At 33.7% G+C, this 19,804-nt stretch overlaps 1 protein-coding gene across 1 annotated transcript in view; it reads right to left on the bottom strand.

Annotated features, from left to right (window-relative positions):
• Nucleotides 1-2,673: 2,673 nt before the first annotated feature.
• The window catches only part of bs (serum response factor blistered), a 181,238-nt gene continuing 164,107 nt past the window's right edge, over nucleotides 2,674-19,804 (bottom strand). Inside the window, exons 3-6 of the mRNA XM_085202466.1 lie at nucleotides 7,292-7,416; nucleotides 6,713-6,960; nucleotides 5,379-5,531; nucleotides 2,674-4,961 (exon numbers count right to left, since the gene is read on the bottom strand). Coding sequence (XP_085058592.1) covers nucleotides 5,389-5,531; nucleotides 6,713-6,960; nucleotides 7,292-7,416 — 516 coding nt within the window. The 3' untranslated portion in view covers nucleotides 2,674-4,961; nucleotides 5,379-5,388. The remainder of the gene's footprint in view (nucleotides 4,962-5,378; nucleotides 5,532-6,712; nucleotides 6,961-7,291; nucleotides 7,417-19,804) is intronic.

The raw sequence follows: 19,804 nt of genomic DNA, 5'->3' as shown, positions 1-19,804 counted from the left end.
GACTGCATACACAACGGTGGTGAGTTTGATTCTTAGTCGTAAAATATTTTATATTTGCCTTTCCTCGGTCTGCCAACGCAATGCCCCAAGAATTGGCGGAAAATGGGGAACGGAAATGTCTTAATGAGAAACTTAACACTAGGTTCCCAGTTTCCCTCTGTGTACCCGGCTAAATGCGGGGTACAGTGCGAAGCTAAAAACAAAATTAAACAACATCGTAAGTTGTTTTTCATTTGTACTGCGCTTTTTCTTCGTACGTCTGTTACTATTATGAATTGGAATATTCACTTTTTTTATTTTAAGAATACTAATGACTAATTATAATTTATTAATGAATTAATTATTAATTAAAAATTAATTTATAATGAATAAATGAATTTGAAAATACATACCTACATATATTAATTTAAATAAAGATTGTATTAGTTAAGAAGTAGGTATTTTTTTCATTCAAGCTAGCTAGCTTTAAGCTGTACTCGAAGGTAGATAAGTAGAAGGAATCTAGTGTTAAGACACTCCATTGTTTACGCATCGGCCAATTTTAGAGACATTACTTGTTGAGTGGCGGAATTCAACGCCGCGCTTTGGCTCGAGCAGAGCCTGGGGCGTACGCAAAAAGTAAAACTCTTGGTTTCTTCCTCTTTTAAATATAACTTTTATTTATTCTAATCTAGTGGAAATCGAACCACGACCCTCATCTATATAGCGAGTCACTGTCCCCATGATGAGACCAATGAAAAAAATTATATTAAAATATTTATATATAAACAACACGAGCATATAAAATTTTATATGAACTCAACCAGCAATAAAAACTGAATAATTACTTCGTATTTCATTTTCATTAATGTCGTATAAAAAAATATTAAATTAAAATAATGTAATTTATTCGTAACGTTCGACTCCATGCTTGTCTACGTCTAGTTATAGCCTGTCAATCAATGTTTACCGATTGGTCAAGAGACAGCCAATGGCAGCACTTAATATATAAAATGTACGCCAAATATCTATAATAAATGCAATAACATTCAAAGAAATTACTTGTACGACAAGGCTATAGGCGTCTAACCTGTATTTTGTATGGTTTTAATTAATGTTAGCCAGGGCAGATGTCATTGGGATAAATAGTAATACTGACTGTGGATGAAGTGGATGTGAGATCCCTTCCCGTTTGAGGTAATTTTCATATTAAAAAATTCTCGTTACCTGGTCAGAAAAGACAAAAGAAGACTTTATATCTAGTGAGAACAACCCAAGAAAAATATAGTAATTAAATTGATAATTTAAATATAACGTGACGGTTGGGTTCCCAGTTGTAGGAACAAATTATTTTCTAGCTCTGGTAACTGGTACTTCCGCTACTCAACACAGAATGTCCCTACATTTGGGCGGTAAGTGTAAGCATTAGATTCCCTCTGCATGGTTTCCCGCTTATGGTAGAGCTTGCTGCGTAGAGTTACACCAATTAACACTAGCGTGTTAGTTGGTTATCTTAGCAGTTTTATATGGACATCAAGTAATAGCATAGACTTATATGCCTTTAAGCTATCTTTCTTTATTCAAGATTCATCAAAGATTTGAAGTGTTCAAAAATTACTTCAAAAAACTATTTATTCACTCGTGCACTAAATCGCGGTGTTGAGTTCCACTATTCAAAACGCAATGTCCCAAAAATTAGACATAAAGTTCGAGACGGAGTGTCTTAACACTAGGCTCTATCTGCCTATCCTGCTATATGAGGGATAGAGCGTGAAATATAATAACAATATTACTGTACTGTATTTTAAAATAGTTCGGCGATATCTTTACACTGGTTGATTACAACTCAATGGTTTTTGTCGTTTTCCCTCGAATCGGTATCGATTGTGAGTTTTTTATGAGGACAGGTTCTTTTTTTCTAGAATTGAATAGTTATGGCGTCTCGTTGTTGTATATTTATTTTTAGCATTGAATTCATTGAAATGTTGTTTTGTTTTCAATTGGTTTGGTTTGTATTTGTGATGGTTGTCGATAATCAATTATGGAGGATAGGTGGGCAAAGAGAGACAAAAGCTGAGCCTCACGCATCTCTCACGCTTTATCTCGCATATATCACGGTAAGCAGTGAAAACTTTGTTTCAAGATACTCCATTCTCCGCTCTCCGCCTGAATTCAAAACATGGTATATTCAGTGGTTTAATTTAATTAATCCAAAGTTCGAGGCTCGGCTTGGTTAATTTTTACATAGGTACCTACAACAAATATGATAGTTAAAAACGTTTTTAATTGTGTTTTGTTTTTCTTAAGTTATAAGCAAGTTACTATTTTATTTACTTTAAGATCTTTTTTGTATGTCAATTGAAAGTAAAGGCACAATGGTACAGCGTCTTAATATTTGGTAAAGGTTGAGAGTTCAATCGTCACTCAGGATTTTTTTCTTTAACAGCATTATCTAGGTAACGAGAGAGGCCTATGTCCAGCTGTGGATGAGGACAGGTTGATGATGATGATGATGATAATCTAGGTAAAGTGCCGCCACTCAACAAGCAAAGCTTCGAATTCGGGCGGAAAAAGAAGAACAGAGTGTCTTAGCACTTTACTGTTTTTTCCTGAGAAGCTAAAGTGGATCTTCTTGGAATGGGGAAAGATTTAGGACTTTAGTAATACTGAATGCAATTACAATAAAATAACATATTATTTATAATGTTTTATTAATCAGTAGGAAACAAAAAGGAACATGTATTAAATTACTTAAAATCAAACATCTAACTGAGTACCGTCAGTCGTTTTATGTAAACGAACGTTGAGAAAAGTCAAAATGACCCAATTATAAAAATAATCTAAGCTTTAAAAATGATATTTTTATCCGCAAAAATATATATTTATGTAACCATTTATTTTTCAAGATTAAACGAATCTTGTTATTCATTAAAATATTTTAGTTATTTAGCATTAATTTTAACAGCGATTTTTTAATATATACGTTATATCGGATCTACGAAGAATGACCTTACTTAAAAATACAGTTTTCAAAAATTTTTCTCAACGTTTGTTTTACAAATAGTTTTTTAAAATATATAGCCGCTTGCAAAACCAAAACAATAAATGCTTAACAATAAAAAAAAAATGAATTTTCAAATTAATAAAAACAGGTATATTCTGTTTTCTTGTTTTTCTTATTTTAACTGAAAAGTATGGTATATACATCTTAACAATGGTCTACAAATTTGTGTTTCATACAAAAATAATTAGGACAAACGCGCTGTCAATTATATAGAATATAAGGCTTTTACATTGTAATTAATATTTTATCATACACTATAATTCAAATATATATTTGATATTTAAACTTAAGCTTTATGTTTCAGTACACATTTGTTTTTTTTCAACACTACTCAGTCGGTAACTAGAATTTTGAAATAAAATTCTTGCAAACTTGAAACGAAATGCTATAAAAATATTATTAGCACATTTTCATATTAACAATTTACTTTAAAAACACAGGTTTGGTACAAAAATACTAATTTTAGATACAAACATTCTTAACTAGCTTAGCAATTTAAGTTAATATATTATACAATGTTACAATCGACGAGTGACAACTTGGCAAGGCTAAAATACTATGCAATTGATTGACCTAAAAATGTAAACACCCGACTCATTCACTTTACGCTAAAACATTAATACTGTCATAGAATATGTATTTCAAATAGAAAATCATTTATATTTATAGGTTTTTATTTATTTTTCTTAATGTAAAAATACATACTTTGAAGAGGTATCGAAATGCATGCTGGACTTTATTTTTTTTAATTATAATTGTAGACAATACTAATATAATTTTAAATATCTAATAAAGCCAATCGTTGGATAAAAGCGAAGGAAGAGTTCTATAGGTATATATACAGATATGTATTTTCTTATTTGGTTTTGGAAAGTGCAGTAATGAGATTATACAAATAGGCGTAAAAAAGACCACCAAGTGACTTAACACTATGTTCTTTTTGCTCAAAGTATCAAAGAAAAAAATATATATCTATTACTTCAAATAACATATTTGATTACAATTAAATAAATTTCTTTCTGTTCGTGAAATACATAATCTATGCCCGTATTATTATTACATTGTCCTTAGTTATTGTTCATAAATTATATTAAATTAAATTATAATATGTTTTATAAGAGACCGGATCATATAATAATGATTTTAATGAAAAAATTATTTATAAATATTATATTATAGAACTTAATAGTAACATGTAATTGAGTAGGCAAAAGAGACGTAGTGTTATGACACCGTACTCTCCAATTTCGGGTGGCGGAATTTAACGTTTTTGTCTTCTTACCAGAGCGAAGAAAAGAAAATAATTTATTCCACCTAGTTGAAATTGAACCCACAACCGTCATATTTACAGCTATATTGCTGCGCCATGACGGCCTAATTAATACTGTTTATAATTTTAGTATTAGAATCTTTTTAGATATCAAAAACTTCGAAAGAGAACGGAGTGTCTTGCTTCTCTGCTATTTCTTCAGCGTTTGAGCTTGCTTTGAGTAATATTGGTAACTTAACAATTAATATAATAAACATACATATATACATAGTGTACATTTTAATAAACATTTCTTAAATGATTTCCCTCTTTCCACTATTAATAATACTTTATCTAAAATAATGAGGGAGAATAACAAGTGATTATAAGTTCTAATATTGCCCTAAAGTAAAAAATACTTTTATTCTTGCAAATTATCTTTTTTTATTATTAATAAAAATTAAATAAAAATCCGGTCTCTTAATAAAATAGTTTAAAAGGAATAAAGGATACAAGGCAAAGTACGACTTAAGTTAAAATTGAACTTAGATATCAACCAATAGCTTTGGTAAATAAGTAGTAATAACTAATAAGAAAAGAGTACAGTAATAATGATGTTATAATGTTGCAAATATCCAGATTTCAGAAACATCCAGATTTCGATGTTTTCTGTAAAAAAAAAAATATATTTACACGTTGTAGTACAGTCGCACAGTTGCGGACGGTTGCGGATTCCCAACCAATCCCACTCGGAGGAATGGGTTACTTTTGTTTCGTCGATTTAGTAACTAGATTACGCATTGTGTTTTGGCAGGCAGAGAGAATGTTAAAAAACTCCGTTCCTCATTTTGTTCTGAATATTTCAAGACAATATTTTTTTATGTGTTTACTGGCGGAACTCAAATCCGTACATTGCTTTGTTACCAAAACGAGCAAATGAAAATACTAAATAATTTATTTGCCTGAGTGGGAATCGAACCCACAATCATCGTGATTATAGTTACAAGCTGTGCCGCTACCATAATGACTTCCTGCTGAATATTAATATAGAATATGTAACTATCAACAATAAATATATTGTAATACCTATTGAACATCACTTCCTTCCACCAGTGCTCAAATCTTGTAACTCGCTGCTATCATCGCTGGAGGCACTGCATCCGTTCTGTGTCCCCGCCGCCGCCATCGCCATTGACAGGGGTATTGTTATGAACTGCGGCTGGGTTGATGATGATGACGCTGAAAGAGAACATGTTTGTATACCTTTGATTTTTAAGGACAAGGATACTTCTATAGAAAACATATAAAAATTAAATGTAGCGGGAGTTGAACCTGCACCTCATGGAAACCATCTAGATACCGCACTCAGTAGAGAAGGAACCTTGGAACCTAGTGTTAAGACACATTATTCTCATTAAGCCATTTCCGTTCCCCACTTTGAGCAGAATTCTGCGCAGAAACGCTCTGCGCTCTGCCTTTAAATAAACACAATAAAATATTTCTTTTACCCAAAAGGGATTCAAACCCACAAACCACGTTCACAATCACACGCTTGTTCTGCCTCCACAAATTTCCATATTATAGAACTTATGTTTCCCACCAAAATTGGTATGAATCTAAATCTAAAATATATCGATTGCGGTCGCCAATATCAAAGCTATGCTATGCACGTTACAAATGGTACCTCAATAAATTCTTAGGTACCCCACAAATCTGTACTGAACCAATAATTCTAAATCTGTTTATACTGTACAGGTACGATGAATATGATAATAACTAACGCAGAGACGTCGTTTGTCTTCACACAATGTGGTCTATATATCATATCAATGTGATACAGCTCTCTAAGACAAAATACAGTGGGATTGATTTATTATTTGATTTTATTGATTTTCTCCTCACATATCTTCTTCATCTTTAGTGGAGAAACAAGTAATAAATTACTTAGTCCCCTACTTTCTGTAGAAGCGTTCAGTTCCGCCACTCAACAAGCAAGAGGCGGAGAATAGTCTCCGCCCTACTTTCTTGCCTTTCTTTTACTTTCTTGCGAAGTGTCTTAATATTAAGTTCTGCCTATCCTCAACTTTAACAATATTTATAAAATGTACTTAGCAAATTAATTCTATGTGTTTAACTTGTATAATCCAACAATTTTCAATAAAATAGTTAAAAACAGAAAACATGTAAAATTTGTTGAAACGAAAAAAAGCTTGCTTATGTTTTTAAGTTTAAGCATTTCTAGGTTTTTATATTTCTAACCTAATGGAATACTGTAAATTGTTAATTTTTTTTTACAAAAAGTGCAACTTTTAATTGAATTATTTTTCTTTAAATATTACGTACCTTAATACTACTTCGGTATCTAATGTTTAAAACATAAATAAGTCAATATATACTTAAATAAAAAATATTAAAAATACCTCCTTCTTGACCTTGGTTGGCCAATCCTAATATGAAGCTATGAGGATAGCCCATAGCTAAATTGCCCAAGCCCAAATTACTGCCAAGTCCATCCAACCCAGTAAGAACACTGGAGTGGTATAACATAGCGCCGCCTGGGAGATCGATTTTTGGTAATATCTTGGGTAAGGATGGTTGACTTGACTTGCTGCTTTCCGGTTCTTGATTCGTAGACGTGGATGGGAGATTATCGTTAGCACCTAGGTCTCTGTAAAAAAATACATATTGACATTTTTTAAAGTGCTATCATAAACTCGTAAAAGGAGAATATTTTTCTTTACGTAGTGTATTGCTAACGCTTATAAATGTTTAAACTTTATATTCTAACCTTATATTATTAAACTGAAAAGTTTATTTGGTCAAGAAATCAAAATTTTATAATAAAAAAATGTGAACAATATTATATTCCTATTAAAAACACAATGCATAAAAAAAACTATTTTATTTGCCCTTCACCTATCCTGCGATGCTGCTGGGAAAAGCGTGCAATTGATTTTTTTTAAAATAAAACGAATAAAATGACATACAATACAACTAACCTTTTAACATCCCGATCGTCGTTGCACATCCATTCTTGTTTATTATTCTGTATGATTTTGTCATTGGGCGACTCTGGTTCACTGCCACTCTCATCTCCACTATCACCAGAAGTGGCTGGTTCTTCCTGTTGATAAAATACAATAATTAAATTAATCAAATATTAATAACGCCTTAAAAAAATAATCTATATTAATACAATAAGTACAGAGTTCTTTTCAAAACTCTAAAAAATTGGAGGGAAAATAGATTGGAAAAGATCAGAGTGCATTCTTTTTTTTAGCATCACGCTTTGCCACACATAACAGTAAATGTAAGAACAATCTAGTGTCAAGACACTATTTTTCGCGTTCGATCTAAATTTGAGATGTGTATCAGAGCGGGGAAATGGAAATAATTAATTTCTCTGAAAGGATATTGAAACCACAAACGTCGCGTTTACATTCAGCTCTCACCGCAACACGCTAAAATTATTTACAACGTTATATTGTATGTCTACGAAAATTTTCATAGTAAAAAATATTTTCATTTAAAAATTATAATTTTAAATATTTTTTACTCATTAAAAATGGCTTCACAAAGTGGTACTACTACATATTCTATTTACACCTGCGCTTCTACCGCGTTTTGAGGTCACGGAAGTTAAAAGGGAAGAGCGTCACAGAAAAGGGGTAATTTACCGGTTGATAAGCATACATAAAAATGAAGTAGAAAAGGCAGTATTTTTTTAAATCTTTGTTCTATAGCTTAACTTGATTAATAGATAGAAACATGGGCATAATATTGTAGTCTTGTTTTCGGTTTCACGTTCGATTCTACATAATAGAGTAAACAAAAAGAACTCAGTGTTGAGACACTCCGTTCTCTACTTGCCATCTAAACTTGTGTATTAAGCTGCGTAACTTAACCCCACGCTTGGAGAGCAAAGATTCCAGGAACTAGAGCAGGGAAATGAAAATAATATATTACAATGAGAGATGAAAAATGTTAAGCATACTATTTTGTTTTAGTCTTTACTTAATAAAATTAGATAATAAAAATACTCTATATGAATAACAAATAGCCACTAAGATGATTTTCAACGTACACGAGGCTGCATGCACAGATGTGATCACGAGATTTACCCAAAGAATATAGAGGATATGACTATATTAAAATATTTCTTTTTAAGTAGCCCTTATCATTATTTTAACTTCACGCTGTAGATTGAACTTATTTAAGATCAAATGAAAGAGGAAATTGTCCCCTTTACTAATTTAATACGATGTTAATTTTATCTTTACACAATTAGTCTCGCACAGCTGGGTAGGCAGAAGGAACCTGGGAACCTTGTATTAAGACCTTCCCCTTACAGACTTCCGTCCTGTACTTTTCATCGAATTTATATTGATGTAAATGATTAATTAATGTAAATATCCTCATATAAATAAATTATCTATAATTAAATGAAAACCACATCTATGAAACAAGAACGATACATTTGAGTTGCGTAGGCGCAGGCTTTGTGCGCCGGCGCACTAAATAATAATAATTGCGGCTAACTAACTACCGCTTAACGCATTCGGCGGTCCGTCCATCTGATAACAACGTACTGATTGTGAAACAATGTTGGCGATTCATTTTTGTTTATTTATTTATTTTTTAGTGCAGACCGTATTGGTGCAAATATTGCGTTTGATTGTAAACGCAACTATACGGTTGTGGGTTCGATTTCCACTCGGGGATTAAAATATTTTGTTAGAAGACGACGGGTTTCGTTTTTGGGAAAATGCTTTTACATTCCCTTCGTTCGTGCGTTCGGGCGTCCTCTTTCTCATTTACTGCCTAATTTTCCAAATATTGCATGTTGAACGGCGATAATCAATACCAATAAATTTAATATAGTTATTCCCCCGGATGCAAATCGAACCCAATACCATCGCTCTTACATTCACATGTTGCCCCACTGCGACGGCCTCAATATTAATTACAATAAAATATTAAACATAATTTGTTTGTCAACAGTACACAATGAGTATAATCACAAAACAGAACCATTTTTGGCGTCTAACAGTTGTTTTATTCGCTTTCCAGCGCTGACGTCACAATCACCGCCTCATTATCCTTTAAGATACCTCTATTGTTTAAAATTGTAAATATTTATAGATAGATACGAGTATATCTAAGTGTTAATGTCGTTAGTTTGTCAGAAATAATTGTTCATTTGAATTTATTTATTATAAATAAATTCAAAAATATAGCAGAGTAGGAGAAGGAAAGGTGTTAAGATATTCCGTTCCCAACTCACCGCCCGATATCAAACACTGTTCCACTGTTACCACGATAGTCTCTGGCGTCTAAGCTTACTTCACGCTTTACGCTTCTTCTCGCGTAGGGGTGGGCTGAGGTAACCTAATGATATGACATTGCTTTCCCCACTTTCTGTCTAATTTGCGTATTTGGCTAAACCCAACGCTGCGCTCTGTCTTTATCTACCAGACTAAGGAAAATTTCGAAAATAATTCATTCCCTCGACAATCAAAACCACCACCGTCGAGTTTACAACAACACTGACAACGTCCAGTCTCTGTGCCACCGCGCCACAATGGTCTCTGGCACCTTACGTTTATAATTATGATAATCGTGCAATCTTTGATTTCTTAAAATCGAAGGAAACCTCCTTAACACGTGATTTAAACCTAAAGTACCGTAAACAGTGAACTCATTGCGGCACAAAATAAGTGATAAATCACTATAAGACAAGGCGGCGTGGGTCGAAAGTATCGTCATTACCGCGAAATTCAATGTGTTGCGCGGGCGCATCGATACAGACACAATATCGTGGTGGCTTCGTTATATTTAAACAGTGTTTTTACCTTAACACTAGAAGTGCCGAAGATTGAACCGCCGGCGTGACAAATTTGTCCCATTCTACTTATTATGCAGATTTTTGGTATAATACAAAAAAATATTATTAAAATAATTCGTAAAATATGTAGATCATCTTTAATAATCCATTTTTGTTCTTTAACACATATAAAAGTACCAAAAAACCAAAAAGGTCGTGACAACTAACTGAATAACTCTTACAAAATTATAAGTTATTGAAATTAGTTAATATTATTATTAGGCCAAGTAATGCATTAATATATTCTTCATCAGTGATACATCACAGATGATTTATAACATTGCATAGTAATGGCTCCAGAATTCGGCGGAAAATGCCAGCGGAGTGCATAGCACTAGGTTCCCAGGTTCCCTCCACCTACCCTACAATTGCCCACATTTAGTATCGAGTGTTTTTCTAAAATTCAAGCCTAGCTTAGTCATCCTTTCATCTGATACCTCACTTGAACTAACGGCAAAATTTAGTATTGACACCAATTTTACCCCACTTTTCAGGCTATTATTTTTTAAGATTTATGCATAAATGTATAGTTTTCAGATTTTTTCCTGTACTAGTACTACATGTAGATGCTAACTGCCAAATTTCATAATTCTAAGTTAACTGAAAGTACCTTATTAATTTGATTCCCTTTATAGTGGCGAAATACATGTTTTTTACTATATAAATGGTCATATCTTTTTTTAAGGATGCTTTTTCAGGAAATCAAGGGACTGTAGATCGTCATATAGTTGATATTCATATACTCATATGAATATCAACTCGATTTCTCCAAGCGTTCCTGAGATAAAGGCAAAGACAGCCGGATGGACAAAAAATGATCTTATAAGGGTTTTTTTTTCCCTTAAAAGCTACAGAACCCTAAAAACTTAGGTATTGACTGCTAAACCTACTATTAAATTTTTTTCCGCCCCCGCATCGTCCTTTCACCTCCACCTCGTCCTCGAGGCATGAAAATATGTCAAATTATACCCTCAAATAATAAAATAATAATGGCGGGACAAAAATGACCCAGCGGCAGTTCTAGGTAAATCTCATTTTTTTAAAAAAAAAGTATGACTGCTATAAAATTATTTATATTTTTAATTAAATAAAGGTGTAAAATTGGTAATAGTCAAAAAGTTTCATCTACATACATTAACAAACAAAAAAGTTATAAACAATCAACCTTGCGTTTGGGACAAAAATGGAACGGCGGCGCTTCTAGTGTTAAAACACCTAAAAAAAAAATATATTTATACTGAAATAATTGGTAAATCGTTTTTTTTGGGGACTAACAAACATTTACATAACGAAATAAGTCCGGTCGGCATCGAAAAAGTAGAGATATCAGTTGTCATGAATTACAAATGATAAATGAAGTAAAATAGTCACTAATAATAATATTTATAAAATAAAATAGCTTAACGCCGCAGGCAGGGCACAAAGAAAATAGTGTAAATCACAAACACTGCGTTGACAGTTTTTAAGACACACAATGTGTTGAATGGCGAAACTCAGCGCCACGAAATGTTTACCAATGCAAAGAAATTTAAATAATTTAAATATAATCCCCCGAGTGGGGATCCAACCCACAAGCATCACACTTACAGTCAGACGCTATCTTATAGTACCACGACGGCCTCTAAAATATTAATAAAATTTTAATACCCAATTATAATTGACGCTAACCACAAAACGACGCGGCATGTAATTGGTAGCTCATTAATGTTGTATATCCAAAACCAGTGGAGACTACTGTATTTTTTTAATTAAAATATATGGGTACTATGTTTTATTATTTGTTAAAAAATTAAATGACAAAGCGCGGCGTTAAGTTCTGTTACTCAAGCCGCAACGTCTCGAAAATTGGGCGATGCACGAAGAATGGAGTGTATTAACACTAGGTGCCCTCTGCCTACTCTGCGCTATGCGAAAAACAGCGTGACGCTAATAAAAATATATGTATTTCTATATCTTTTGCATTAATAATTCCACATCTCATTTTATTTCTATTTATTTTCATAAACAACTTAAAAAAAGTAAGCAAAACCAAAAAGGCACGAAGCAGAAACATTCCAGTCAACACAATCGTGTGATAGCATCAGCAGATTGTGTCGGATACTGGGGACACGCGTTACGATATCGCATCGATAATGAGACCGAATTTGTTCGTATAATGGCCGTATGTGTATAAGTATATATGTATGTGTATGCCGATATAGAAGTAACTATAAAACTATTGCTTTTTTTAATCTTAATTTCATCCAGCTGGCTTCATAGCCAGGCCAGGCCTTGAGGCCAATAGTGGCACAGAGGCATACATTCCGTTCTCCATTTTTTGCCGAATTAACAGAGGCTTTGCGTGTTGAGAGGTGGAGGAAATGAAAATATGAAAAGTTTCATTTCCTCGAGTTGGCCAGTCACGTGCGCCACGACTGGCCTCTACTATAGCAAAAGTTCTACACAATTTTATTATGTGGATTCTTGTTAAAATCCATTTAGCTAACTCGCTGGACTCATGCACCATTTTGCTCCAAATCGGCTTACCATATTGTGTTTTAGAGTTACAACCGGCAATATCTTCTAACCCAAAGCGAATGGTGTGGTGTCTACAAGGGTATGTAATTGCACTTTCAATGGTTTTGTGGGTAGCGACGATACGTGAATAGATCGAGTTTTGTATAGATCTTATTCAAGGGTTAGTTGTTGTTAAAGGATTTCTATTAATGCAAATTTTATAATAAGTTTTATTTTGACAATAAATTGTTTGTTTATTTATTGTTTTGCTTCTGTATCTCATGAAGCGAAGAAACTAGAGAAGACACTCCGTTTCCTAAGCACCGCTCAATTGCCGTAATAAGTTGAGAAGTGGCGGAATTTAACGCCGTGATTTATCTTGTTGCTGTAGCAAGGACAGGGGAACAAAAATATATTATTAATAATTTCCCTTTTAGGGAAATAGTTGATATATATAAATATATATATATATATATATATATATTTAATTTTCATATATAAGTCAAACATAAAACATATATAAATCTTAATTGTGTAATGTGTGAGGAGACAGGAAACACAAATTTGACTTAAAAATTTGGTCCTTTCATCTGCTAAGTATTTCTGTGAAACCTTGGAAAGAACTTCTTTCAAACATACACCCAATTAAAAAAAAAACAAACTAAGTGATTCAAGTAAAAAAATATACAAAAAAATAAAAAAAATAAAAAACCAACCAAAAAGAAAGAAAATTCCAAATTTCACGGATTTTTTTTTTCAGAAAAAGTTTCGAATACTTAAAACTATGTATATTTGCCGATTGTAAATCATTATTCGATCCATACAAATGTCCCGCGGGCAAACATGTGTTGCTGAATAGGTATTATACTGGGGAATGTGAACGCTTGATTTTGAATGGCTGCTTATTATGCACCCATTTACACCCGAAGCTTGACCACGTCGATGTAGCCGGATCCTGGAAGTAGCATCTACAGAAGGCATATTAAATTTTATTTATTTTCACGCATTTCCTGTAATTAGGCAGATTGGGCTTAGTGTTCAAAAATTCTATTTTAATTTTTATGGTTCCGTACCCAGAGGGTAAAACAGGATCCTATTACTAAGACTTCGCTGACCGTCCGTCTATTCGTCTGTCTCTCACCAAGCTGTATTTTTCATCTCATCACTGCGATTATAATATATCATCTGTGAAAGTTTCAACTGCCAGTTAGAAAATGGTATGAAAGCCTTCGGCGCAAGCCTGACTCATACATAACACTTCCCAAATTCTCTCTGCCTACCAACAATGCAGGATACTGCGTGAAACTCATTCATAATGTTAATTAATTAGGAAGATGTGCAAATAAATGCAAATGCGATGCAAATTTAAGCACAGGAACAAAAGCGTTAAGAAACGTGTTAATATTTTAACGTAGCAGGACTTGGACCTGTACCTTTTAGAAATCGTCTATAGTGTGTGATCAACACTTTAATAAATATATTTTAATATAATAAGGCCGATGAGTTAATTTGGTAGAAAGCACTAATCTCAGGAACTACTAATTACTATTTGGGGCAAACAACAGAGGCGCAGGTTACCAGGCTAGTGAAGCATATTAGTATAGCAGTTCATTCAGTAATGGATATAAAGGAAAAATAATCAATTTCACTTCTAGGCAATCTATATCTGTTACCAAAGAAAGGTAAACAGTAGCCCAAAGATACGATACGCATCTTGTATCGGTAACAAGGGCCTTGTTCCTGTCAGTCTTTCTAATGTTCTGTACGTCTGACCACACTATGGGTGCTTGTAATTTAAATATTTATTATGATACCCCCAAAAACTAAGGAAAACTTTCGAATTTTTTTTGTGTAATTCAAGCGGGCGAAACTGCGGGCGTGTCGCTAGTATTTAATATGTATTTAGAGCTTATGCATCTGATAGAAGAGATACAGTAGCACGATACGCATCGCGACCGCGGTAACAAGCGCAGCGTGTTCCTGTCAATCGGGCCGATGCAATGTTACCTGTACGTCGTACAATCGCGCATGTAGTATATAATGGCTAATTCACGTTAACACGCGCGTGGGCGAGGGGAATTAGATCTTCCTTTTACCCTATACTATAGGGCTGAATCTTAGTTTTTCTTCGCTTGAAGAATTTCTAAGAGAAAGCGTTCAAATACAGCTATGTTAAATTTTCATACATCTCTAAATATTTACCTTGCCTTCGTGTATTTTTTTTGTTAGAATATATATAAAAGATACGTAGAAATTTGTAATCGGTTGTTACAAACTCACTAACATCTTTGTAATCCTGCCTATAAAAGTTTCTCTAATGGAATGGAGTGTGAAGATAAAAAAATCGTTTAAAAATATATTTTGTTTCTCGCCTTTTTTTCTACCCGAATTCGAGACATTTTGTGCCTTATTTCATTAGAGTGGGGAAATGTCTTAATTGCTAATGGTAATTAATATCAATCTTGTATATAAGTACGTATACTTATTTAAAAACATCATACAGATCAAATTATCTCAATCCCTAAATCATTATTTCTAAACAAAATATTATTTACATAAATAATTTCAATATTTTTGTACCATTTGTAAAGGTGTAGTTCCTATCACTCACTAGGGTTGATCTCAACGAATTGACGCACGTCCATTGTGAGTCGCAGTTTGATTCCCGGTGGGAGCAACATGACAGTTGAATCTTTACGTAAGTGGTGGAGGTGCCAATTATTCGTGACATGTGACTTTTTAGGTTATACAGTGTGTTTGCCCAGGTACTTGGTGCAAAAAACTGAAAATTTGTATGTAGATTACTAAGAGAGTAAGAGAGTAAGAGGATAATACGAAATGATTTCTACAAATTATTACAGACCTGAGCCAAATTAAATCTTACGTTTACGTAACCGTCGAAACTATGAAAGGTACAGATTTTAAATTGAGAATTAATGTTTCTTTAAAGAGGACTAAGACAATGGCACTTTTCAAGATAAAAAAAATCTACATTATTTCAACTTAGTAACACAGGAACGGATCCAGTTCTCATAAGAAATGTTTGGAAAGCCACCTCAAATCAAGCCAAGTGCGAGTCGGAACACGAGGTGAAAAAAGGAGGTCCAAAAAGTGAGACATCATAAGTCAATTAGGGTTGTGAGCTTGTCCATAGTGCTCAAAATGGAGGGTCCGTGCTTGTCCTTACATACATAAGATATATAAATTAAATACAGTTTTTTAATCAGCCTGTAGAGCCTAGCAGGCGGCAGCTTTCTTCGAGAATCTTGACGGGAATCTATCAACACGTACATTAAATGTTTTATTGTAAAAAAAAATATGCATACATATATAAATATACAAAAGTAACCAATGCTAGTAAAACTAATTAATAAATAATTCATTTCGGGTATACATATATTTCTATATATCTATACGAATATTATAAAGCTTAATAGTTTGTTTAGATAAACGCACCAATCCCAGAAATTGCTGGATCAAACTGAAAAAAATCTTTTTGAATAGTATAATCCATTTAAAAAGGAAGATTATAGGATTACAGTTACTTGGGGCACTTATAATGTGTCATGCATCACACACAGCTCCCAATTATTTTCATACGACCACAAAGAATATTTTGAATTTGAATTTGAGCTATAATTTCATAGTTTTCGCCCAATTATTATTTACCTTTAACTAACTTTAAGTTGACTAAACTATGACACAATTATAATTCCACAAAACTATATATTTCACTATCAATATAGCTAATACAAACAATTGCTATCGCTGGTTTCACAGATTTCTATCACAATTAGTTATCGAGCCTTTGTTAGTTAAATTGATTGGTGCTTTCCAAATAATCCAGTACCTAACAGATATCTTACCGATTAGAGGACAATAAAGTGTCGTAATTCTAATGTTATTAATATTGGAACAACTTATCCTCGTTTGGTTTTAGAAATGAGAGCAATATAAACGGTGAGAGGGAAAAAGTGGTAAGTCACTTTATTTTAATTTTGGAATTATTCATGGCGTCATGGTGCAGTGGCACAGCAATTGTGGGTACCGGATTCCCATTCGGAGAAAACATTGGATGGAGAGTGGAGAACAGACTGTCTCATATGTCAGACACAGCTAGAAGTAAAAAAATGTATACTTTTCTCGAGATTTATCTGTGACCATAGTATGCAATATAAAGCGTCGTTGAATTCCTGCTTATTTTTGGAAAAGATAAGCAGAAACGATTAAAAATATTTAAATTTGAATGGCAGAAACCACCACGCCGCATTTTATGGCCTATCATAATAGAGACGAATAAAGATATTTGAGACAGACAGTGTTTGTCTGTAAAGGCGATGGTTGTGGATGCGATTCCTGTTTGGAGGAAAGAATTATTTTAAATTTGAAAATTAGGCGGACTTTATGCCCAATCCACACTTAATTTGGAGTGTCTCAACATTAGGTCTCTTTAGCTTTCCCCTATATAAGCGGGATACAGCGTGAAAGTAAATTTAAATAAAAAAAACTTTAAAGTGATTATAATATTATAAATTCAAAGAAAACAATAGAATTTTCCAAAGTCTCTCTTACACCACGCTTATCGCGGACATACGGAAGCGTCCACAATGGCCGGCGAGATGAAAGTCTCATTTATATGCGTGACGTAACGCACGGTAACGCTAATAGTGGCTTGGCATTGTTAAGGGATTTATTTGTTGGAAATACCCCTAGAGATATCGTATTAGGTATTATAACACTATAATATGTATTAATGATTGGTTGTTTATGTGAGGCCGATGATTATGGGTTCGATTCCCACTCGAGAGAATGTATGTTTTTTTATTTCTTCGTTCTGATAGGAAGAAAAAGCGCGGCGTTTGTTTCTCCATTCAATGTCTTAATACTTGACCCGAAATTAGGGAAGGTTTCTTCTGATAACTCTGTTAAATTTTTTGCTGAGTTAGCAGATGAGATTTAATGGTAAGTGAGGTTTATTAGTTAAATCTCATTTTTTCACTCTTACTCCTCATTGTTAAACCAACCAAGTTTCACTTTTTTTTCCCGTATAACAGGGTATATCTGGGGAACCTAGTGTTGGATATAAAGAAACTTCGTTGTCCATTTTCCGCACGAATTCAAGACATTGCATGACAAGACGAGGGGCGAAGCCTTTTCTTGTCACCAAAGCGACAAAATCATAATAATTTATTCCACCGAACAGGATTCGCACCCACAACCATCGCGCTTATAGTCACGATGGCCTCAACGAATGCATTTTTATTTTATTTAGTAAAAATCAAGAAATTTAAAAGCTTTTATAAAATAGTATATTTTAGTTTGTTTGGCCAAAAACGTTATCTACAGTCACTGGCGATATTTGCGGGGCAATGAACCTAAGCAAAACTCGACGGCGCGTATTTTGTGTACCGTATAAATGGAAAATGTTGGTATTTTCACAGAGATTTTTAAAAGAGAAACAAAGAAATAAGATTAAAAACAAAAAGCATCTGACTATAAACGTGGGGAATGATTTATTTTCATTCGCGGCGGCGCGGCGTTGAACTACGCCACTTAATACGGCAAGTCTCAAATTAGAATGAAAAATCTCGCACTGAGTGTCTTGGCCCTAGGCTCTATCTACCTTCCTTGATATATGGATTAAATTGTAGAAAAGAACACATGCTCTTATATTTTTTTGCAGTGAAAAACTTCAAAAATAACGTTCAGAGTAAAAAATGTACGATATCATTTTTAAAATTCTTAAAACAATATAATTACACTATAATTCTGTTCTATACCTCGAAACGTTAATTAAAATTCCTATGCTATTGATACTATATATTGTATAGACGATAGTATTGTAGCTTCACACTGTGTCTCACACGTGGCCTGGAAACGTAGAGTTAAGACACTCCGTCCTTATTAAAAAACTACCATACCGCCAAATTTTGGAGGCCGATTCTTTGTTGAGCAGCGGAACTCAAAACCGCGCTTTGTTAAAATTATTTCATTCCCCCGAATGGGACTCTAACTTGAACGTACATTCATTTGAACCCAGAACTTACATATTACAACCACTGGGCCAAAACGCAAAAATACTTTGTAACAGCTACTATACTTGTAAATATAGCACATCAATCATCAATATTGTTTCAAATAGGGCACGCCTCAACAGAAATTAAATATCGTACAGTCATTACTGAGGGATCGATGTAGCGGATAATACGATCGATTAAATAAACACGGTATGGCCGGTCTCCGAGATCGATACTATTTACTTTATGACTCTAATTTAAACATAGAGAACCTGAGTATTGGACTGTCGATTTTCAAGACAATTTGAAACTAAGATCTACTTCTTAGGGTTGCGTACCACAAAGGAAAAAATGTTTCTGCTCTGAGTCTCTCTGAATGTCGTCTTTCTGTCAGGACAAATTTTCTCAACATCGCGTGAACTTTACATTCGAATAGAGGATAAATAAATAAGCTTCTAAGTATGAAAATGTCTGCGAAATCAAAAGTCACAGGATATTTCTTGTATATTTACAATTATTAATTTAGACGAGATGTGAGAACTTCTGTAAGATCAAATAAAGAAAATAAAATGGAAATCTTAAAGAGGTTATCGTGGCGCAGCGGCACAGTCGGACTGTAAGCAATTCCTACTTGGGGGAAACGAGTTATTTTCATTTCTTCGCTCAGGCAACAGGATAAAACGCCGTCACTCAACACACCAGTGAGTTTGAGGCCAGTCGTGGCGTGGGGCCACTAGGGTGTGACTGTAAAATCGACTGGTTGTAGATTCGATTCCCATTCGAGAAGGTGAAATATTTAATTACATTTATTTTTTAATTTCTTCGCTCTGGTGTCGAGGTAAAGCGCGGCTTTGAGATCCGCCACTCAACACTCATAGCCCAGAATTCGGCACATAATGGGGAACAGAGTGTCTTAACACTAGATACCCTCTGCTTTCTCTGCTATTTGCGGAATACAGTGTTAAGCCAAAATAAATGAATAAAATAAAACTGCAGCATACACTACTAAATAATATTTTCAGTTTTAGATACGGTACATAAAAACACGAGAAGATATACATTGTAAAATGATGTCGATAGCCGCAGGCTTTTGTTCTATCACGAGGTTCCCTATC

The sequence above is a fragment of the Heliconius melpomene genome, chromosome 18 (assembly GCF_056956725.1).
Source record: "Heliconius melpomene rosina isolate 202511_hmr_F chromosome 18, ASM5695672v1, whole genome shotgun sequence".
NCBI classification, from domain to species: domain Eukaryota; kingdom Metazoa; phylum Arthropoda; class Insecta; order Lepidoptera; family Nymphalidae; genus Heliconius; species Heliconius melpomene.
The sequence above is the reverse complement of the archived record's forward strand: the minus strand, read 5'-3'. Positions and strand labels throughout refer to the sequence as shown.